Raw genomic sequence first — 22,901 nt, forward strand, 5'->3', positions numbered from 1 at the left:
CCCCCCTCCCCCCCCCCCCCCCCCCCCCCCTCGCCCCCCCCCCCCCCCCCCCCCCCCCCCCCCCCGGCCTCCCAGTGTGTAGGAGCTCCGCCCCTTGAGAGCAAGCAGTCTCTTTCCAGGGACTGGCCGCAGGGCAGGGAACGGAAAGGGGCAAGCCCCGCCCCCACTCAGCTGGGACTGGGCTGCCATCGCCAGGCCCCAGCAGCGTATCTTGCTCCCCTTGGCATCTCAGAGCCTGGTCCCTAGCCAGTGAGCAGTGTGCAGCTTGCTGTCTGAAGGGACAGACTCACGAACACATTCCCTCCCCCGTGACACTCCATGGCCCTTACTGATTATCTGCATCGTCGTCAAGTCTATCCTGATTTTCTGGAAGCTGGAAAACCCAGCCGCCGTGTAGTCCTTCCGACACTGGCAGTCGTCCCGTCGGCTCCCGTTGTACGGACACTCGGTGGGGTTGTGCAACCTGCAATATAGGGAGAATGTTCTGGTGAGGATGGGGCGGTCTTTCCAGGGGTCTGCAGGCGTCTGTGCTCTTCTGAGCCCGAGCGTTCCTACCTATGCCCGTACACCTCGGAGAAATTCTCTGAGTCGGTGTGCACCAGCGTGACGTACTCTTTGGGGTGGTCCGACTGCATCCCTGCACAGAAGATCTGAAAGACCAGAAACAACGGATTTAGAATGAACAGCCGCTCAGCAACCAGACGATGAGGCCCTGGGCCACACGCTCCCAGATCATTCTAGAAATAATGACTGGTGTCCAACGTTTACCTTCAGGAGCTTTCCTTTGATGAGCAGGAAATATTCACCATCTTCATTGGTTCCTTCCAGTCTCTTTACCTCCTTGCAGTTTTGGGGTAACTCACCTAGAAAACATGAAATGCAAAAATGGAGAGTGGTGCTCCAAGATGTCCACCGACGGTCTGCACAGTAAATATCCTGTTCACACTAACACTATTTGGCTTTAAGGGGGGGGGGTGCGATTTCTTTAAAATTAATTATTTCCCTTTGGGGGGGATGAAGGTTTCTTTTATCTTTTTCCTTCAGTTTTATGGACAGGTAATTGACGTGTAGCACTGCGTAGGTTGAAGGTGTTTTGCTTAATGACTTGACTTCCATACCCTGTGAATAATGACAATCAGTTTAGTTAACACCCATCATTTCAGAGAGATACCAAAAAAAGACAAAAATGTTTTTTTTCCCTTTGATGAGAACTCGTAGGATCTACTCTCGTGGCAACTTTCAAGTGTACCACACAGCCCTATTCACTACAGGCTTCATGCTGTGTATTACATCCCCCGTCCTTATTTCTCTTATAAATTCTCCATTTCCTAAGAGGGTAGGCCGACAGACAAAAAAAACAAAGAAGCCCTGTTCTCCATGCCGCAGAGAGATGGCTTCCACGGGCCGACTTACAGTGATAGATATTGTGACACGTTTTCCTCTCTTCTGGCTTCAGATCTGCAGGGCACAAGTGGCTGGGCTGGTCCTCGTTGGTTAAACACTGCACAGATCGGTGAGTCACTCCCACGCCACACGACACTGAGCACTGCAAGGCAGAGCAGAATTGGGGTGCCGCTGCAGAATATGGGGGGGCGGGCTCTGTGGTGTGCAGCTCACAGCCTGGGGCATCATGTCCTGAGTGTCATTTCAGACCCCAGGCTGCTAAACACCCATATGTGTACGGGATGCGTAGGGCTGGCCTGTCTCCGTGCTATGATACCCATACGCTTATACATATGTGTGTCTTACATATGTATTTATAAAGACATAGGTATAGGTACATAACATGATATATATATATATATATTTTTTCCTCATTTAAGCCTCACAAACATTCTCTGAGACAGTACTACCATTATTCTGTTTTTATAGAGAGGGAATTGGGGCCCACAAGTCAAGAACTTCGTTCAAGGTCATGGTGGAGCCGGGAATCAAACCCTAACCACATTCAGTGATACCATGTTTCACCGCATCACTTTCCAACACTGGGAACCTAGGAGTCCAAGCTGCGGATGGTGGCAAGATTCCAGGGCAGTCCCAATTAGTCTCACTTACTGTACCCCTAATGGAATGAAATACTCCCATTAAAGAGGGACTAGGCTATATTGACTTCCTGACCACAGAGGCAATGACTAGCTCTTCTGTCATGCTAACAGAGTTCCGACAGAATTCTAGGGGCCTGTTTTTAAAAGCCCTGTGGTAAAATACAGGTAACTTGGCATCTGCTGTCATATTAACTCATCTCTTCTTCATAGCCACCCATTTTGCAGATGTGGAAAGTGAGAGGCCAAAGTGTTGTACTTTGCATTAACTAGGAAGTAGTATCACCTGGACCCACAGTGAGGCTGTCCAGCTTCAGAGCCCGCGCTCTATGCACCGGGGACCAACCTGCCTCTCAAGAACAGAACTTCTCTTCCCATGAGCCCATTTCAAGACGCTAACTCCCGTGGCTTCCCATCATCTCTGCCGGGAGCAGAATCACTTTGGATGGGTCAGGCGGGACATGTTTAAGACGGACTTCGGGATCCCAGTGTTTTTGGATGTGGTGAGCAGCTGGTCTACTTACACTCCCCCAGTAGCCGACCCTCCAGGTGGCCGAGACGGGGCACTCCCTCAGGTAGCAGGGGTGGACGCTGGGAGGCTGAGTGCCCGGACAGTTGATGGTGCTTTGGTAGCTGTACTCGTAATTCTCCTTCCCGGTGTAAATCTCGCTACAGGAGACGAGCCTTTGTTTGTAGCCCTTTCCACAGGTCACTGAGCACTGGGAAGACAGGGGTTGGAAGGAGAGGCTGCAGTGGCGCCTGGGGGTAACTCACAATACGCCCCTGACCTCTACCTCGGATGCTGACCCCTGACGACACTGCAGAAAGCTCTCACTTTATTAGCTTGTTTATGCATTTCAAGTGGCAGGCCCCAGGCACACAGGAGCCATGCAACCCGAAACCATGCATCCCCGGCTCTAGGGCTTCCACTCCATCTTCTAGGCCCCCAGGGCAGGTGGGGGGGCCCCTTGGGCCCCTTCTTTGGATTTCAAGGGCAGAAAGGGGGCAGGGCTCCAGCTGTCCCAGGCTCCATTTATAGGATCTCCAGCCCGGACCGCATGCTTTTCCAAACCTACAGTGACCGCACCAGAGCTGTAACCATGGGGGATGGGGGGGGCAGCATCACAGCCCACCTGAGTTATGTGTGAAACCAAGCACTTAGCCAACAGGGGACTCCAGGACACTTTTCCTTTCTGGCTCCCTGTGCTTTGCTTTCCTGTCTGTCCTTCTCTCTTCTCTCTCCTTGCCTGTATATCTTGACTGAAATGTTATCTTTCTGCTCTACCCTCTCTCTTTCTCTATCTAACCAGATCAGGCAACCACTTAACCTTTTTACCATAATTACACAGCACTTAAAAATACATAAACAATACGGAAAAGGAGAAAGACATGAACATCTTACAGTGTCCAAAATCCTTCCCCTGATGGGACATCTAATTGTTTTTTTTTTTATTTATTTTTATTTTTATTTATTTATTTGACAGAGATCACAAGTAGGCAGAGAGGCAGGCAGAGAGAGAGAGAGAGAAAGCAGGCTCCCTGCTGAGCAGAGAACCCGATGCGGGGCTCGATCCCAGGACCCTGGGATCATGACCTGAGCTGAAGGCAGAGGCTTTAACCCTCTGAGCCACCCAGGCGCCCCTCTAATTGGTTATTGATGCAATTTTCAAATATGTTCCACTTCCCAAGCTAGTATTTTATACAATATATGTAAAGACTGAAGTACAGTGAATTTAGTTTTGAAGGTCTTTTTAGACATTGTCATCAAATAACCAGCCACCTCCTGCGAAGGTGTTCTGCGAAATTAAGTGAGAGGGTCAGGAGTCTTGAGACCGAAGGCTGTTTGAGGTGACCTTGGTGAACCCCAAAATAGGCCACAGCAAGGGGAGTGTGATGCTTTTTCTGGGGTGAGGAACCACAGCACCCATCAGTTCTCAAAAGCCACCATGTTGTTCTCTCCGAACGTCTCCTGAGCGGTTGCTTGAAGCCACGTGGCTTTCCTCTCCTGTAACTGCTCTGGGGAGAAGCCACCCCTTGAAGAGGTCCCAGAGGTGAGGAGAGAACAGGCCCAGCCAGAGGCCCATAGAGCATCCCTACGCCTTCCTTTTCTGTTGGCTCGAGACCTGGAAGCGTCCTGCATACATCTCTTCCTTCCTTGGCTGCTGTCATTTAAATGCCTGGAGAGCCAGCACACGGCAGGCCCGGGGAGGCCGGGGGAGGGCTGAGCTCATCTGCGGTGTCTCATGTCGGGGCAGACCGCCCACAGATGCTCTGTCTGTCCAGGCTGGGAGGCAGGAGGGCGTGGGGAAGCCCTTACTCTGGATTCTCCATGCCTAGGGGTCATGCGCTTATTTCATCGTGAGCACCTATTGCTTCTCTAATTTGGGAAGAGTGGAACAGGGTAAAATCATAAAAATGTGCCCTCCCTGCCTTGGTGAGACACTTCAGGTCTGAGCAGAGAAAACACATGCATTTGTGGGGGTTGGGGGTGGGGGTGTGGGGGTGGTGGATCCTCTTTCCTCATCTGGCCCAGGCTTCCCCCATTCAAGGAGAGCTCAGAGGAAAGCACACAGCTTGCCAGGTCCCAGAGGTCCCAGGGAGAAGGCATGGCTTGCTGTGGCTCTTGTGTTTTACCGGAAGCTTTTCTAGAGGGATTTCTGGTCCAGCGCTTTTGGCACCGTGGTCCTTGTATCCATGTAAGGACCTATCTCCAACCCTTGTAACTTTGCCTGTAAATATGCAGTTTTCGATCCATGATACAATTGAGAATTTGCAGAAATATGGAAGGCTTTTTTTTTTTTTAATCTTCTTCAAATCTCATCTGTTAGAGGTTAAGATTAAGGTTAAAATAAAGCTCTAGGAGTGACATGAATCAGTCTTAGAAAGAGATCAAAATTCTTTCAGCATAATAGCACCAACACAGAAAAGATTGGCTAAGATAAAGATGGCAACATTCACAGGGTGAAAGGTGTAGAAACTCCAGAAAGATGAATGACCAAGTACTAAGCCAGAAACCAACTAGGAGGAGGCTTCCAGGAGGCAGAGAGGGACAGAGGCCCGAGGGGGGACAGAGGCAGAAGGGCAGGCTTTTCCCCTGCTGCAAGCCAGGCTGTGGCCTGGTGGGGCACCGCTGAGAACCAGAAGTTCCAGACCACGCCTAAAGAGGAACTAGGAGAGGTGAATCGAAAGGAAGACAGGAGCCCTCCCCGGAGGGTACCTTCCCCCACCCTCCCTGGAATTTGAATGGGTTGGAACTTACGCCTCAACCCAAAGGCAAAGACTGTTTTGAACAAGCATCTGGCCTTCCCAGGTTCCTGTCTAGCCAATGGTAAATCTATTTCCTAATGATTTGGACCCTGTCTCCCCTCCACTCTTTAAGAGCACACTCAGAACATGCAGAGCTGGGGTAAAGCTGAGGTCTCTCAGCCTCAGCACCACTGCCCATTGGGCCAGATAGCTCTCTGCTGGATGTGTGTGGCAGGGGAGGGGCTGTCCCACAGACTGGAGGATGTATGGAAGCATCCGTGACCTGGACCTACTAGATACCAGCAGCATCCCACTCCCCCAGCTATGACATTCAGAAATGTCTCCAGACGTTGCTAGATGTCCCCTGGATGGGGAAGCAAAAGTAAAGAGAAGGGTGGGGAGACACGTTAGAAAGGACTTTTGGCTAGCTACAGTACAGAAACAATTCAACACCCAACACACATGTCACCTATATGCAAATATTTCTCCTATGAAAATGTGAGATGGCTGCCCTGTCAAACTTGGAAGACGGCCCAGGGACAACGAGTATATTATCTAAAAATTTCCGGCACTTCTGCTACAAGCCCAGGTAATTGTACCTCTCATTTCTTTTGGGCAAATGACAACTGGTTTGAGTATTACAGGTCTTTCCGTCTTTGAGAATGTCATGAGGCTTGAAAATAATACAATCATGCTATTATTACCATTGGTACATTAATACTAAAAAGTTTCTACATTAGGCATTGTGTACCCACAAGGAGAAGAAGAAATTGATTCCTTGAATATTGTCGAAATTATTTTCTTCCTCTGCATGGGAGGTTGTTAAACAAGCAACCCATATCCGGCCCATGAAAGTGTTTGGTTTGCCCCATACAATGTTTCAAATAAAAGATTTGAGTCCATATTTTAAAGTTAGATTTCACATAAAAGTTCAGATTTTTGTCCTTTCTTGAAAAATCAGGTCTGGTAACACAGGATGCGTATTTCCTCAGGGCCTCCCCTGGAGAGGGAGAGAAGCCTGCCCCCTTCCTGCGGTCTGTCCTGGTTTCTCACAGTCTCCACCATTCCCTGTTGGCTCCCCGACACTAAGGGCATTTTCTTACCTTAACTGTCTTCAGACACCCACAGGTATCAAATGAACTTTCAGGCCCTGTCATAGTTCTCCTCCCTTATCATACCAAGTCATGGCGAGTCACAGAATTGAGGGGAACTTTCCACCTGAGAGACAATCTCAGATGCTGTCCCACTTTGCATATGGGGGGCTCTGGCCCCAGAAGGAAGAACTGGCAGGTGGGTCCCAGTCTCCCCCATTCCTGCCCTGGTCCCTCTGCTGCCCTCAGGCGTCGCTGACCTAAAGGTGGTTACAAAATCTCAGGGACGTACCTCTGACCATTCTCCTGTGATCCAGACATACTCGCAGGGCTGCAAAGTACAGCTCTCGAGGTCCGCTGGCCGCTTGCTCATGTCACAGTGCATGCTGTGAACCTCGCTGCCTTTGTCCGCATCCATGCACAGCACCTTGCGGTACCTGGAGCCTTCGCCGCACGTCTTGGTGCACTGTTCATGACAGACAAGACGGGTGTTGATATGGAAAGGTAATAAATGGCTTACTGTATGCTGTTATTGGAGAGATATATTTTCCTATCTGTACACCCACTAGGACTGTGAGGCCTCTGAGAGCAGGAATGATCAGAGAGCTCACTGCTTTATTCCCTTACCCCCAACACTGTTCCAGGCACAGTGACAGGTGTTTGGTTAAGTGGCTACTGGACTGAAAGAATGAAAGCATGAATAAATGGATTTCAGGTGTGGAAAGGACCTTGAGGCTTGATTACTCACTCAAATATGGAATCTCTTTAAAACTTTCAGCAAAGTGGTTATCACACTATTGCTAAACATCTTAGAGCCAGGGAAGCTGTCACCTGTCCGATGGCCCATTTCATCTTACTATTAAACATATCACTGTGCAGACTGCAGCCTTTTGACCTAGTTGTACATTCCAGGGGAGCATGAAGGACAAGTTTCAGTTCTCCCAAGTCATACTTTGCTTTGTGGTGACCTCCGATTGCCTTTTCTTCTCCAGGATGGACTGCTCTCATCCCTTGTTCACTCAGGAAATATTCACCAAGTTCCCAGTGTCAGGCCCTGGGTTGAGTCTTGGGACAAAAAGAGTGGACATGCATAGCACAGCCCCTGCTCTGAGAGAGCAGCTTATATTTTAGGAGCAAAGACAGACAAAGAGGATGTAGACAGGTAGGTAATGAGAGTTAGCAAGTCCTGTGATCTCCATTTTTCAAGTGGAGAAACTGGGACTTAGCCTACAGGCCCTGTCCCAGATCAAACATCTATTTGTGAGGTAGATGGGACACATGTTTTTATGCCCATAAACCAAGTCAGGAATATAGAGCAAGCGGTAAGTTCTGTTCTAGGACTATCTCTGTGTTGCCTGCAAGTTCTTTATCTTTTCTCTTTAACCAACGGCAAACCCCCTTTGAAGTTTAGCTTAGTTATCTGTGTTGCTAAAGGTTTCTCAAAGCCTATCCAATCTAAAGCATCTGTGTCACCCAGCATTTGAAGACTCTAAACTACCTTGGAAACCACAGCAAGCTAAGCCAGGGAGGGGCCTCCTGTTTCCTTCACACCAGGACCACACGCTCTGTTGTCCCTCAGCCTTACCTAATGCAACAACAACTGAGAGCTATCGTTAGCATGGTATCTTTGAAACTTTCTCTTTTTAGTATTTGGGAGATCCACGAACACCCCCTACCTGTCTTTGTCTTCTGTCACACCTCCTTCTCTTTTATTACCCGTCTCATCCCGAAGGCATTTCAGTTTGGGATCCAGTCTGACTCAGAAATGTCTTTCCAGATACACCCCATGCCTTTCTTTCTTTTTCCTTCTCTCTTTCTTTCTTTCTCTCTTTCTTTCTTTCTTTCTTTCTTTCTTTTTTCTTTCTTTCTTTTTTTGTAGTAAAATACATGTAACATTTACCATCACAACCATTTTAAAGTGGACAATTCAGTGGCATTTAATCATCTGTAATGTTGTACGATCACCATCACTATGTGGTTGCAGAACATTTTCATCACCCCAAAAGGAGACCTCATACCCATTAAAAAGTCAGTACCTACTTCCTCAACCACCAGCCTGTAGCAACCACCACCTGCTCTCTGTCTCTATAGGTTTGCCTTTTTGGAAGACCATAAAGGGATGCCAAAGTGCATAAAGGGAATCCTACAACACGCAGCCTTTTACAACTGGCTTCTTCATTTAGCCTGATGTTTGCAAGGTTCACCCATGTTGTAGTGGGTATCAGGGCTTCATTCCTTTCTCTGACCGAATAATCATCTGTGTGTGGCTATACCACATCTTGTCCCTTCAAATGACACTGGACACTGGGTTGTTCCCATCTTTCAGCTCTTGTGAATGGTGCCGCCACGCACATGCGTGTCCAAGTTCAAACACTGGATTTCAGTTCTCTTGAGTCTACCTAGGTGTACAAGTGCTGGGTCATGTGATGTACCTTGTGTCTTTCATAAGCCACTTCGTAGTTTTAGGAAATAAAACGACTATGTGATATGTCCTGGTAGCCTTTCTCATCTGCAGATTTAACTCATTGTTTCTGCTACTTGGATACAAACTGCAGGGTCTAGGGTGTGGAGTCATTCGAATTTTTCTGGGGGTACAAATATAAATTGAAAGCTCTGTGGCATTAGCAAGGAGAAGCAAATCACTCCCAAGACACCTAATTCAACCCTTGCCTGGGGTTTCCTGGGCCTCTGGAGTATGCTGGGCATTGTGAAGTGAGGACACTTCCCGTTCATTCACTAAAAAAAAAAAAAAAAAAAAAAAAAAAAAAAAGCCGAAGGCGTTACAGACCCACTGGATGCTAAAAAACAAAACAAAAGTGTGGTTAATCTGTGATGTGTAGATAAATGCAAAAGAAATACTTAACTGCCCATAGAAAAAGTAATTCCTTAGAAAAGCAGGACCTAGGAGACTTGGATCCCGATGACTGAGCAGCCCAAACGGGACTAAACCTTTCAGCATGCTCTCATTTCCACCCATCCCCAGGGTCACAGTCTGTGCCAATAAGTAACACTTTAAAGCAGAAATGCAAAGTTTCCTAGACCCCTGTTTGCTTTTTAAGTGCTTCTGCCTTGTTCTTTAAGAAAGGTTAACTAGCATAAAAACTCTCTTGCCAACAGTGGAAAAGGGAGTTGGGGAACCTCATCGTGAACATAACTTTAAGAAAAATTAAGCTAAGTGAATAAGTGACTTGTCCAGTGCTTTGGAATTAGTCAACAGCAGCTGTGAAGGTCACCTACCTGGCAAGGCTCTTCTCCTGGGGTTCTGACTTGAGTATGGGGGCTGGTGAGCAGAAAGCCAACCCACCCAAGCTGCTGCATTTCATCAGCTTTTGGGAATATCACTGCCCACCCCCCAACTCAGGATTAAGAACTCTCTCCTCTGTCCTAGAATATGACTTAGAATGTTCTAAAAACAGCCAGAAAGTTCTGCTAGCCTCATTTTAACTTCCAAAAGTTTTCCTCCATCCTCCTTGTAGCTTTGAGAAAAACAAAAAACAAAACAAAAAACTATATACCAAGTGTATAAGTAACACCACTGGCCTCCTTGAATTTTAGGACACACTGGAATTCAGCAAGTCAGTGGTCATGGGGGCCAGGCTAAATCAGGTAGCTTGCTCATTGTCCTGAAGGCTACATATGCCTTTATAATGTGCTGAAATTAACAGGAGGAAAAGCCCTGTCCAAATCTGAGAGCAGAGAAGACCTAAAATAAACTTTTAAGGTACTATTTTATTTAGCCAGATAGGTTGACCAGAGGGTGATGGTCTAAAAAGGGTCGTTTAATGCAATGGGTAGAAACTGTCCTTCCTAAGAGATGGTCATGAAGTTGCTTTACACTTTTTCTGTGAGATGTCCTAATCATGGTAGAAAAAAAAAATCACTTCCCGTTGTCACAAGCTCTACCTTTTCAGATTGCTGATTTTCTTCACAGATAAAATAATTTGTAGTGCCATTTCTAGTGCGAGACGACCACCATGAGCTAGTGTGTGGACAGAAGAGTCACAGAACAAATCAGGGCCCTGACAGCACAGGGTTCTGTGTGTGCTACGTAGAGTTTTTATGTCCTAAGGAACAGCAATTATAAGTCAGTTTATCTAACAATGCTTTGAATTAAAAAAAGAAAAAGCAGTTCTTCAAATGACCAATAGGTTCTTTCTCATAGCTCATTTTAAAGTTAGGTACATGGAATTTGGACATCCTTGTCCCCAAACAGTATATTTGCAGGGGGAAAAAGCAGAAATAATAAGCGTGGAGACATCTGATACCTTGAAAGTTACTCGCCCTTCCAACCAATAGTTGCCATGGGCCAAGTTCTATGTTGGGCCCTGAGCTACAGTCTGACATCTTCCTATCCACGTGCTCTCTCTCTTATGACACTCAGATGGCTGCTACTCCCACCCAGCGGTCCACAAATCAGGACAGCCGGCTACTTTGTGAGCACTGGTGTTCAACACTTAGGGCTGCCTCGTATGGCTGTAGGAGCAGACATGGGTTTCATAATGGAGCATGATGGCGAAAGAAGCCGCCAGGGTCTTCCACAACTCTGACAGCAAGAAAGAAAAAGGACCAGCATCCAGAATTCGCCCAGTGCTAAACGGGGTACCCAAACACCAGAGGATGAGGAGGACGAGTGATTGAGGAGATGGGTTAAGCAGGCAAGGAGGAGAAGGGGACATTGGCAGGAGGGGATCAGTGCACCTGGAGGCCAGAGGTGAATGTCACGGGGAGGCAGGGCAAGGGGACGGCCACAGCAGCTGGGGGAGGTGACAAGTTCCAACTGAGATGGGGATTTCGGAAGATGGACAGAGACCAGGTCCAGAAGGGGCTTGTTAACCTCCCCCATGGTTTGAGAGAAAACCTGAACCCTTGCCCTGGCCACCAGGACACATCCTAGCTTGGGCGCTGCTGTAGGTCCAATCTCATTTCGGCCTTCTCTCTGCTCCTGCCATGCTGGGCTCTGTCCTCTTCCTTCTACCAGGAATTGCCTCCTCCTGCCCTTCCCCTCCAACCACCCACCTGAGGGAAGGTAGGACTGGCCTGTCATTCTTGGTCTCTATCTCGGCACCCTGCCTCTTTCTGTGCCTGCACTGTTGACATTTGGCAATTTCACAGAACGTGTCTGTGCGCTTGTTTTCTGTCTCTCCCACGAGCCCATTGATTCCAGCCCAGCAGTGTCAGAGTCTCTGTTGCATCCCTGAGGCCTAGAGCCCAGCTCTTTGCAGGTGCTGGATAATGATTTCTCGAGTAAATTAATGAGAGAAGAGTCAATGTCTGGTGCTTGTACACACACCCAAACCTCATCACTCCCTATTGGAAACTTTGTAAAATGTTTGTCACTAACTGGCCAAAGGCCCACTGCTCTTTTCTAACTTTTCTGAGCTGAGGAGGTAAACTTCGGACTCGTTCTGCAGCTGATCTCAATAAAAACCTTTGGAATTCAAATATGTATGAGAGTGGTCCAAGTCTCTGCACTGGGCCAAACAGCCACGGGGTGGGCAGTTCTGCAAAGGCCAGACATATCTGAGCACAGCTTGTCTGTGGCAATGTGGCAAGAAAATAAAGGATCTGTTCTTACAGGAAAAACAGTTTGCTTGACTGTTTTAAAAGACCTTTTAGAAGATCATGATTCTAAAGGGTTAGGAAATGTATTGCTCTATAATGTCTTTCTTTTTCCCTCCCTCCTTCCTTCCTTCTTTTCTTCCTCCTACCTTTTTTTGTCCTTCTGGTTCACTCATAGGTTCATTTATTCAAGAAGTGTTTTCAGTGCTCTAGGTACTGTGCTAAATGCTGGGGAGAACTCTGGCGAACAAACTCTCTGACCTCAAATGGGTGATAATGTAGACAAGGAAACCAGGCCACCACCGTTCAGGATGCTGACTGCTCAAGCACAGTGTTTCCAGGTGCTATGAGCACTCAGAGGAGAGCCATCTGACTCAGTTATTGGTTATTCTTCAGGTGTGAAGAATGGGGAAAGGTGACCGAAGAAAGGGAAGGAGTAGGGCAGCCTCGTTGTGATGCAGAGGCACTAGGGGCAAGAGAATACTTGGGGTAAAGGTGAAAGAAAGAATACTTGCCAGTCCTGGGAGATTTACTCCTTAATGCTGGGAGACATGTAACCCACATGCTCACAACACAAATTTGATTAAAGACCTCTGCTGCTATAAATAAACTTAAATGTCAGATTATAATGCAATGAATAAGTAAATCATTTATTACAGTAATTTTCAAATGACTATTGCCTCATGAGCATTATAATTCTAAAGTGAGTAAAACTGAGCATGGGGAGGTCAAATAAATTGCCCAAAGTTGGCAGGTGATATTAAAAGCCCAACATTCATGTCTGGATACAGCATTTTTCTCTTCTCCAATTGTTTGCCATCCATCTACAAGCCCAAGTTCTACTTCTACAGTATCACGAAGGCATACTGATGCTCCTTCCCTGCTGCTCAGGCACCAGGCCTCACAATGAATAAAGGAAGTCCCCTGAGCTGCTCCATCCCACCAAGACTGCCCCAACAACAGGACTTATTGTCAACCAAGAGGACCAAGAATTTAATTGTTTGAAGGATGTGAGAGGCTCACCCAGTCAAGGGAATTGTACTTTATGCCAACTCCTCAGTAAGAGCCTAGACAAGCCATTAAAAAGGAAATAAGATAATTCAATGTAGATGAATGTTGACATGGGAGGCAACAGAATATAAAGATTCAGAGCATGTGTTCCAGAATCAGGCTTCCAGGCTTCAAATTCCAGTCTTATTACTTACTAAATGCATGAACTTGGATGAATTAACCTATCTAAGCCTCAAGTTTCCTCATCTTTAAGTGAGGATGAAATTTTAATTACTTCATTAGAGAGTTATGGCAATGTGAAATGAAGTCCTCCACATAAAAATATTCAACACAGTACTTGGCCCATAGCTTAATAAACAATAAGATATTTTTATTATCAGGACTGGCCACCACCCTATATAAGTCTGGAGGATGGAACTCATATTGTAACCTATGGGAATGGTAGCTCTTGAATTGTGCAGTGCACAACCTGTGCAACTGTGTGACTGCATAAAACATCCTGATGATTATGCAATCGTGGGTAATGCAGACCTTGTGCTCCCCACAGCAGACACCTGGATTATTTCTCAAAATGAGGAGGCCGCTGTTTACTATGTGCCTAGCATGAAATATATCTTGCCAACAAATAAGTGGGTTTTAATAATTCACAGGAGGGAAGCAAAAGAGAAAAATGCACACTCAAAAAGCAAACAAGAGCTCTGAAATGCTTGCCAAGGACTGCTAAGAAGAGAACTTCCTGTATTGGCGTAGGAGGCCTCCAGCATATCCTATCCAGTGGGCCTCAGCTCTGAGGCTGGGCCTTGGCATCCTCACTGACACCGGCTCAAGGTGCCAATCATGGAGGGCAAGAAAGTCAAGACACACGTCTGCGCAAGGTAGGTGTCAGGGAAGATGGTAGCAGAGGGTGTGGGTGGGCGCGGAGGTAGGAGGAAGAGAGGAGGGTGAGTGCTGTGACTGAGGAAGGTCTGAAGGGTGCCGGTCTACTCAAGTGTGCTGTTTAACAAGGATACCTTTGATCATGAAATTAGGCACAATGAATAATTATACCAGGACTTGGCCAGGCATAAACAGGAACTGCCCACAGGCAATCAAGACTTGGGATCCAGTCGCTATCAACACTCACTCTAGTCTTAGTTGCTGTGAGGACATTCTAAAAGGGAACCCAGCATGCTCTGCATAGGCTTTTTGATGGGTCTTGTCCCTTCTCCAGCTGCCCTGGGCCTCACTTTGCCAATTCAATATCAAGTGAGGGCGCCCCCTAGTGCTCTACCCTCTCTTACCACACAGGTCCACCTTTCTCAAACTTTGCACTTCCGGTTCAGGCAGGCGAGAAAGCGTGGTTGCAGAAGAGTAACTATTAGAATCTGCTTTACTCAGCACCTAAAGATTCTTTTGTCTTTATGAGAATGGTTAACCTTTCACTTCTAAATACGGCCACAGGTCAGGCCATCTGCGTAGATGTTCTGCTTGCTAGCAATATTTGAGGAAGGGTTTTAAAGGATCCATCTGCATAGAACATGCAAAGATATACACTTCCAGGCCTGTTTTGTAAGATCAGAGAAGGGACTTCCTCAGTGCATACTTGGCAAGGTTTCCACTCTTTGGAATTCAGAAGGAATTGTAAATGGACCTTGCATTTCCTCGATTGGCTCTAGCATTTTCAAAAGTTGGCTAAAGCTTGAGCAGTCAGCTTAGATTCATTTCGGAACACTCTCTTACTTTTTGTTCCTTGGAAGTGTTAGACAGGGTGGAGTGTGGCACCAGATGAAGAGGGAGAGGGAGAAAGCCGGCAGTGGTGGGTCTGAAACAAGACTACAAAAAGAATATAGAGGTAACATTGAGGGAGACAGAGATCAGGGAGCCTTGTCTTCCTTTCGTATCTGATATTACCAATCCCCAAATCACTCTGTCATCACTGAATTCCTCAGAACAACTCTGCATCATTATTATTATTATCCCCATTCTACAGGTGGCAAACCCAAGGATCCAAAAAAAATCAAGAATCCTTGTTCTAAGTCACATGGCTAACAAGTCCCAGTCCTGGGATATGAACCAGGTCTGCAGAATTCCACAGCCCCTGGGGCTCCCAATAACTTGTGTGGCTCAAGTGAAATTAATTTGAAATTGAACTACTTTAGCCATTCCTCTACACCACTGTCTGGTGGAGGTAAAAAACATACAGAAAGAAAACAAGCAAAAAGTTGAAGAGACAGAAGGAGTGAAAGTTCTAAGGACAAGAGATGACTGCAAATGGATCCAATCCATCAGGAGGGTGAGGGAGAGGGAAGGACGGGGCAGAAGGCTGACCCTCACATGGGTTAGCAATGCAGTTGTAAGAACACAATTCCATTCAAAATTGCATCAAAAAGCATAAAACACCTACGGATAAATTTAACCCAGGAGGTGTAAGACCTATACATTGAAAGCTCTGGAACATTGATAAAAGAAATTGAAAATGACACAAATAAATGAGAAGAAATTCTGTGCTTACGGAAGAATTAGTATTGTGAAAATGCCCCCATTACCCAAAGCAATCTACAGATTTAATGTAATCCTTATCAGAATCCCAAAGGCATTTTTCACAGAAATAAAAGGAACCATCCTAAAATTTGTACAGGACCACAAAAGACCTGGAATAGCTAAAGCAATCTTGAGAAAGAAGAACAAAGCCCAGGCATCACGCTCCCTATTTCAAACCATATTATAAAATTATAGTGATTAAAACAGAATGGTATCGGCATAAAAAAAGGACATCTAGATCAATGAAACAGAATAGAGAGTCCAGAAATAAAGTCACACAGATACGGTTAATTCATTTACAACAAAGAAGTCAAGAATATACAATGGGGAAAAGCCAGTCTCTTCCGTAAATTGTGGGGAATTCCATAAATGGACAGTCACATGCAAAATAATGAAATTGGACTCCTACCTTACACCATACACAGAAATGAACTCACAGTGGATTAAAGACTTGAATCAGAAAGATTTGAAAACATAAAACCATTGGAAGAAAACATAAGGGGTATGATCCTTGACATTAGTCTTGGCTATAACCATTCTGAATGTGACACCAAGAGCAAAGGCATCAAAAGTAAAAATAAACAGGTAGGACTACATCAAACTAAAAAGGGGCAAAGGACCTGGCCAGACATTTCTCAAAAGAAGACACACAAATAACCAACAGATATATGAAAAGATGTTCACCATTGCTAATCATCAGGGAAACGCACATCAAATTCACAAGGAGATACAGCCTCATACCTGTTAGAACAGCTATTAGCAAAATAACAGCAAGTGTTGCTGAGAGTCTAGAGAAAGGGGAACCCCTGCGCACTGTGCATGGGAATGTAAATTAGTGCATCCTCTATGGAAAATAGTATGGAGATTCTTCAAAAAATTAAAAACAGGGGGCACCTGGGTGGCTCAGTCAGTTAAGCGTCTGCCTTTGGCTCAGGTCATGATCCTGGGGTCCTGGGATCAAGCCCTGCATTGGGGTCTCTGCTCAGTGGAGAATCTGCTTCCCCCCCACTCTCTCTGTGCTCTCTCTCTCTCAAGTAAATAAAATGTTTAAAAAAAAAATTGAAAACAGAACTACCATATGATTCTGCAATTCCACTTCTGGATATTTCTCTGGAGGAAATAAAATCACTAATTTGAAAAGATATCTGCTCGCCCCACCCACATTCACTGCAGCATTATTTACAATAGCCAAGACGTGGAAGCAACTTAAGCGTCCATCAATGGGTATATGAATTAAAAAATGTATATATCTATATCTACATCGACATCTACAATGGGATATAATAGCCATAAAAAGAACGAAATCCTGCCACCTGTGACCATACAGATGGAATTTGAGCGCACTGTGCTGAGTGACATCAATCAGACAGAGAACGACAAATACTGTATGGTCTCAATTATATACAGAATCTTAAAACAACCAAACCTGTAGATACAAAGAACAGATCAGTGTTGGCAGAGGGGATGGGTAGGGGCTAGGTGACTGGGTGAAGGGGGTCAAAAGATACAAACTTCCAGCTATAACAGAAATAAGCCCTGGGAATCTAATATACACAGGGTGACTGTAGTTAACAATACTGTATCATACATTTGAAAGTTGCCAAGAGAGTAGATCTTAACATTTCTCATCACAAGGGGAAAAAAAAAACAACCTGTAACTATGTGAGGTGAGAAAATTTAACTATAACACTTATTAAAAACATACCATGGTAATTATTCTATAATAGATACATATATCAAATCAACATGTTTTTGCCTAAAATAAATACAATATTATATGCCAATTATATCTCTTACACCTGGAAAAAAAAATAAAGTGGTATTGCTAGGAGCACTTGTGCCAATTTTTTTTTTTAAAACTGCAGTGGTAGTATCTCAGAATGGTTTACATTTAGAATCAAGTCTTACTCCTTCTACTTGCTGGGCATGTGACACTGGGACAGATGACATTGGCTCTCAGAACTCAGTTTCCTTGGCTGCAAAGTGGGATGATAATAGCGACACCCATTTTGCCTAGCAAGGGAATGAGCATAAAGTTCAGAGCACTGAGCCCAGCACTGTTTCTCCCTCTTCTAAAATCCATTCTTGGTGGGAAATTCCTTATTATTCATATCACTAAAGTGCTGACAGTGTGTACTTTTTGTTTTATTCCAAAGTCAGAAGACTCCGTTTTGCTTTCTTATACTCTTTCCCCTCTTTCTACAATGTATTCTCTTCTGGAACCAAACCTTCCCTCTTCCTCCAGTCTTACCTTCTCTAGCCAGACTTTTCTCCAGGGACGCACAGTGTTTTCTTTAACTAAACATTAACTTGGAGAGGGAGAAAAACAGGTCTATCCCTGCATCCACTGAGCTGTTTTTCAGATTCCATCATTTTTTTTTTTTAATGTTGGAAATGCTTCACTAATTAATCAGGGATTCACAAGAGTGTCTGTCTTGACTTGACAGTCAAAGTCACAAAAGGAGACACACGCAGAGCGGGTCCTACCTGGAGTCTGCCTTGTGGCTGGTGGAACTAATACGGGATGCCCAAGTTGGGATATATGTATCAAAAATATGTCTTCTATCTCTCCCTCCTTTTGTGCAAGATAGCTGTATGCATTTGGCCCAAGGCCTGATACAGTGTTTCTGGAGGCAGCCCGACTTGGAACATTCAAGAACACAGACGTAGGAACTGCATAAAAAGGAGGAGCTCTCCCACCCTGGTCGGAGCGAACTGCTCGCCGTCTGACAGCAAACCTTCTGGGAAAGAGCCAGCCTTGTCACCGTGCTTGAAGTCATTTCAGGGTAAAGGATGTGGTGATTGCAAGGGGGTTGAGCGAAACGCCTGGCAGGTGCCCACTTCATGGCTCTACTTACTTCTTGCCATTCCTCTGCCCTCCAAGCATAGCGAGGACACGGCGGGGCTTGGCAGACGCGCTCCGACTCCGGTCTGGTGTACGGGTTGCACTCGGACTCTCTGGCTATTTTGTTTGCTCCCATCTGACAGCCCACACTTCTCCGCCGTGTGCCTTGGCCACAGGATACAGAGCACTAAGAAGAAAGACCGTGTAAGTGGGAGCTTTGGGTCATTTGGGGTGTGTGTGTGTGTGTGTATGAGTGTGTGTGTGTGTGTGAGTGTGTGTGTGTGTGTGTATGTGTGTGTGTGGCAGGGGTGGAGAAGGGTCACAGGCGTGGGGAATGCACTCCTAATCCAATGACTTTCACCACTATTACAAAGCTTTCTAATTTCCAATGAAAGGGACCCAAGATAATATCTTAAATCTGCAAACTTAACTGTCATTCAGGGCTGGTGAGTGAGATATGTATTCGAGTCTTGGGGAATCTCTAAAGTTACCCAAACTCTTGGAGACTGAATGAGGCTGGGAAAGATGATTATAAAACATTTAATACCAATCTTGAAATAAATAGTGCTGCCATGTGAAATAAAAACCCCAAATGATTTCTATCCCAGAGGACTGGAAGTTCTTGAAAATTGGAGACACAGTGCTGTTGTACAAGAAGATTCTTGGCAGATTAAAAGTATAACCCAGGGAGAGTAAATCATGAAAGCTTTTAGGGCCTTATAAGTAGAATTATTTTCTCCATCGCTTCCTTTCCTTGCTCCTATTTCTGGAGAAAAGGAATTTTTTTTTTTTAACTACTGAATTCACAGAAGTATTAGAGCCTATTTACAACCTTAGATGAATATATGAAAATAAACGCTGACAAGGAGAAACCATTTCCTTGGGCGGGCGTCATGTTTCCAACCCTTGAAAAATACTGTTAATCAGGCTAAACATTTTGTTGACCAAATTGCAAAACACCATATTAAGTCTGCAATTAACTTTCCTTTAAATTAATTTTTTGATGGTTTCCTCATTGCTGGGTTTCATAATCTCACTTATGGGCAGGCCAAGAATTATTGTCTTTATTACGGTTTTGACAGAAACTACAGGCAACATTTGCTTGGAAAGAACAGTATATTATTATACTGAGCCATTTAAAATTGTTACCAAGTTTTTGCAATAGCTTGGCCTCCGTTAATTTGTCTGGCATTGAGAAAACAAACTTAACGTACATTACGGCTGCATTTCCGAGACGAAGTCTTAAAGAATAGAATCACGATCTTTTCAATTAGAAAAGCATCCTTGTCCAATTAACCTGCAGCAGGATTCGTCTTGCTCTGAGGTTAATGGGAATTTACTAGTGAGAAGCACACCCAATAGATTCTGCTGAATATTAATTTTATTTTCATTTCAGGTTTTAAGAAAAGAGCTGATCCTATTTAGAGAGCAGCTCAGGAAATCATATCATTTCAGATGGGTCTATGCTGGGCAAGAGTTTGAACGTTCACATCAAAGCTAGCTGAAGAGAAGGAAATATTTTGAGGCAACATAGCTACTACTGTTTGGGTTTAATTGTATTAATTGGATTGAATGAGTCTGTGACCCAGAAGAAACCAGACTTTTAAAGTCATTATGTCCTGGGTGGAATGGGAGGGTTCCTAAGGACAAGTGATGGCCTTGTCTACAGAGATTGACCATTTAATGCTCATGGGAGCTCCATGTATAATATTTCCCATTCATTACCCTGGAAATGAACGAACTGTAACTTGGGGGAGTCATTAGGTGAATGACAGAGAGGTTCCAACATCATCATCATTGACAACAAACACCGACAACTAAAAAACCCTTTGGATATATATATGTATATATATGTATACACACACACACACACACACACACACACACACGAATATCTCTAGACACTCCCAGAAGAGTGTATCGAAATGGAAATACAAAGAAAGACTAAGAATAATTAGGTAGACAAGTTGGAGCACAGCATAGGACTGATATATATTCAAAATCTCACAATGTTTTAATAACCTAAAGAAAAAGGAACAAACATTAAAGACTTTCAGATTCTGTACTCTTCAAGCTCTAAATAAATGAGACCTCTTTTTGATGCTAGTGTTACTGAGTAATTTACTTATGGTTCAACGAAGGCAACGTATTAAGAGCCATAAGTACCCAACATTAACCAAAAATCACTTCCTCCAGTGTTCAACAATTTCTCAAAAGGCAAATAAAGACACAGGAAGGTTTAGTGATAGGCTAAAAATTGTTATTTTTATAATGTCAAAGCCAGCTTGGAAAGAAGGAAAGTTTTGCCATGACTTAAGTGCACATAAAGTCTAAAGTTTGCCTTTCCAAATACCCTATCTACCGTCATCTTTGTTCAAAAGCAAGTACACTGAGTCAGAGTTAGTTCTCTGTGTTGGACTTTCTTCCTGTGCTGTCTCAAGGGAGGTGACAATTTGCATACAGAGCTGGCCATGCTTGCTTGGTGAATTCTCTGAGGTTTGTATGGAAAGCCCATGAATAAATCAGGGAACATTAGAGAGACCTCTGCATGACCCTGGACATGGTGAGGGTGTGGTGGTGTGTGCACATGTGTGTGCTCAATGCTTCCTGTGCTATTTAGTACATCTTCTACTTAGTGCCTGGGGGAAAAAGGTTGAGCAGTCTCTGTTAATGGGTTTCCCCTTGCCATCATTCCACGTGGAATGTGCAGGTTTGAAAGGAGATGTTTTTAGTTCTGAACTACTGAACTGGGAACTATGTTTCATCTCTCTGTCCTCCCTGCTGTGCAGAATCCCCAACTTATAGGGGGACCTCAATGTTTATTTCCACAGATAAAAAGAATCTCTTTGTAACTTCTGATGTGTGGGGAATCATATATATACTTGAAAACTGGAAAGTATTTTATATACTTTTTTCCAGTATTACTGTTGAAATTATGAGGGTGATGTTATTTAGAGGAGGGACTAGCTTGAGAAACAACTATATGAACCAACTTTAATAAATCATAAGAGTCCCAACAATATTTGTGACCTTTTAACTTAGCACTTGCTATGTGCCAGACTCCATACGAGGGTTTCTCCACCTAATAATTCTTTATTGTTTGGAGCTGTCCTATAGCCACTGTAGGAAGTTTAGCAGCTTCCCTGGGCTCTATCCATTCAATGGCAATCATGTCTCCCCTCCTCCACCCACTTGTGACAACCAGTTCTGTCTCTAGACATTGCCAAGTGTCCCAAGAGTATAAAATCACCCCTGAGAGCTGAGCTGCATGCTAAGCATTTGACAGAATGTATCTTTTATACTTCCTAATAAGTCTTTTAGAGAGACCCTGCACAAAGATGGCAAACAACAGAGATAATCAACTCCAGCAAAGACAAAAACATAAAGCAGTCAAAGTGAATTCTGCCCTAGGCAATGGGCCATGGCTACTCTGGATTAGAATTTGGCTTCCAGTTTTAAAATATGGTGCTAATAGGATGCAGTCTTCTATACTACGTCAGCAAGAGTGTGGGTGAGAGGCCTGTATTCAAACAATTCAACATCAATGCTTACAGTTCAAATACAAATGAAATAATGGAGAGTACACAAGCGACTCTCTTTCTCATCACTGACTATGTGCATAATGTGCATATGGTTTCCTTGATTTCTCAAAGGACACCAGCTACACATTCACCATGTTTCTGCATGAAACATTAGCAGAATAATTCAGAATCCAACGCCACAACCAAGCTGTAATTTACAAGAAAAGTTCTAACCCAAAACGGCTGGTGGATTCATCATGCAATTTGCCAGCTCCCATTTTGGTATTAGCACTGAAGGGTTTTTAAAATTGTATTATTTCCCTCCATTGAAGACACCACCGATGGCAAGACAAAGCATTGTGTTTTGTATCACTAAGGGGAAAAAGGGCTATTTTAATTAAATCATGGCATTCCATTGGTTGTTAGACCCATTCTGAGCATACAGGGTTTCAAGTGTGAAAAAGACATGTACCTTAGGACTGAGAAATGAATCGACCAAGTGAATTCATGATCGACAAGCAATGACGAAGTGTTACTTTTATTCTAATCTGATCATTCATTCTTTTGATTTCTGACCTTCATTTTTTTTTAAACCTTTCTATACAAATGGATTAAATAATTTTTACTCTGGAATGGTTCTATATCATGGGACTCCAAAGCCTTTGCATTTATCAAAACTGAATCAAGAACGTGATGCCGATTTTTGACTTAAAATTTCATGGGCATCCCTTATCTCTTGATCCAAAGCATTTAAACAAATTGAATGTGGAATTTCTAAAAAAAAAAAAAGCTTTAAAATTTTAGTGAGGATGGTTTCCAAAATAAGCTTTCCTTTTATTGGAAAGATTTCCTTGACAAATTCAAGATTTTCAAAAGATGGAGAAAGGAAACATTCCACTTTAAATCTCAAAGCACCAATTTTGAGGGTGAGACTATGAAAATCAACACAGCCCAATATTCTATACGTCCTATTATCCTCAGACATTTCGACATGATGAGAAATGGCCCTAATTCTTCTTCCTACCTGGAACAGGAGATGACTAGAATATTGTATCAGCAGAAAACA

General features: G+C 44.3%; 1 protein-coding gene across 3 annotated transcripts in view; it reads right to left on the minus strand.

Moving 5' to 3' along the window:
* The window catches only part of ADAMTS9 (ADAM metallopeptidase with thrombospondin type 1 motif 9), a 164,907-nt gene that overhangs the window by 26,078 nt on the left and 115,928 nt on the right, over nt 1-22,901 (minus strand). For 2 of the 3 annotated variants that reach the window (XM_032867326.1, XM_032867325.1), the window contains 6 exons: nt 6,672-6,845; nt 2,567-2,761; nt 1,414-1,546; nt 769-863; nt 556-650; nt 330-463 (listed from right to left, as the gene is read on the minus strand). In XM_032867326.1, the coding sequence (XP_032723217.1) occupies nt 330-463; nt 556-650; nt 769-863; nt 1,414-1,546; nt 2,567-2,761; nt 6,672-6,845 (826 nt within the window). Of the gene's footprint in view, nt 1-329; nt 464-555; nt 651-768; nt 864-1,413; nt 1,547-2,566; nt 2,762-6,671; nt 6,846-18,327; nt 18,502-22,901 lie in introns of all 3 variants that reach the window. The other variant, XM_032867324.1, reaches the window with a different exon arrangement.

The sequence above is a fragment of the Lontra canadensis genome, unplaced genomic scaffold (assembly GCF_010015895.1).
Source record: "Lontra canadensis isolate GAN:19392208 unplaced genomic scaffold, GSC_riverotter_1.0 scaffold34, whole genome shotgun sequence".
Taxonomy (NCBI): Eukaryota; Metazoa; Chordata; class Mammalia; order Carnivora; family Mustelidae; genus Lontra; species Lontra canadensis.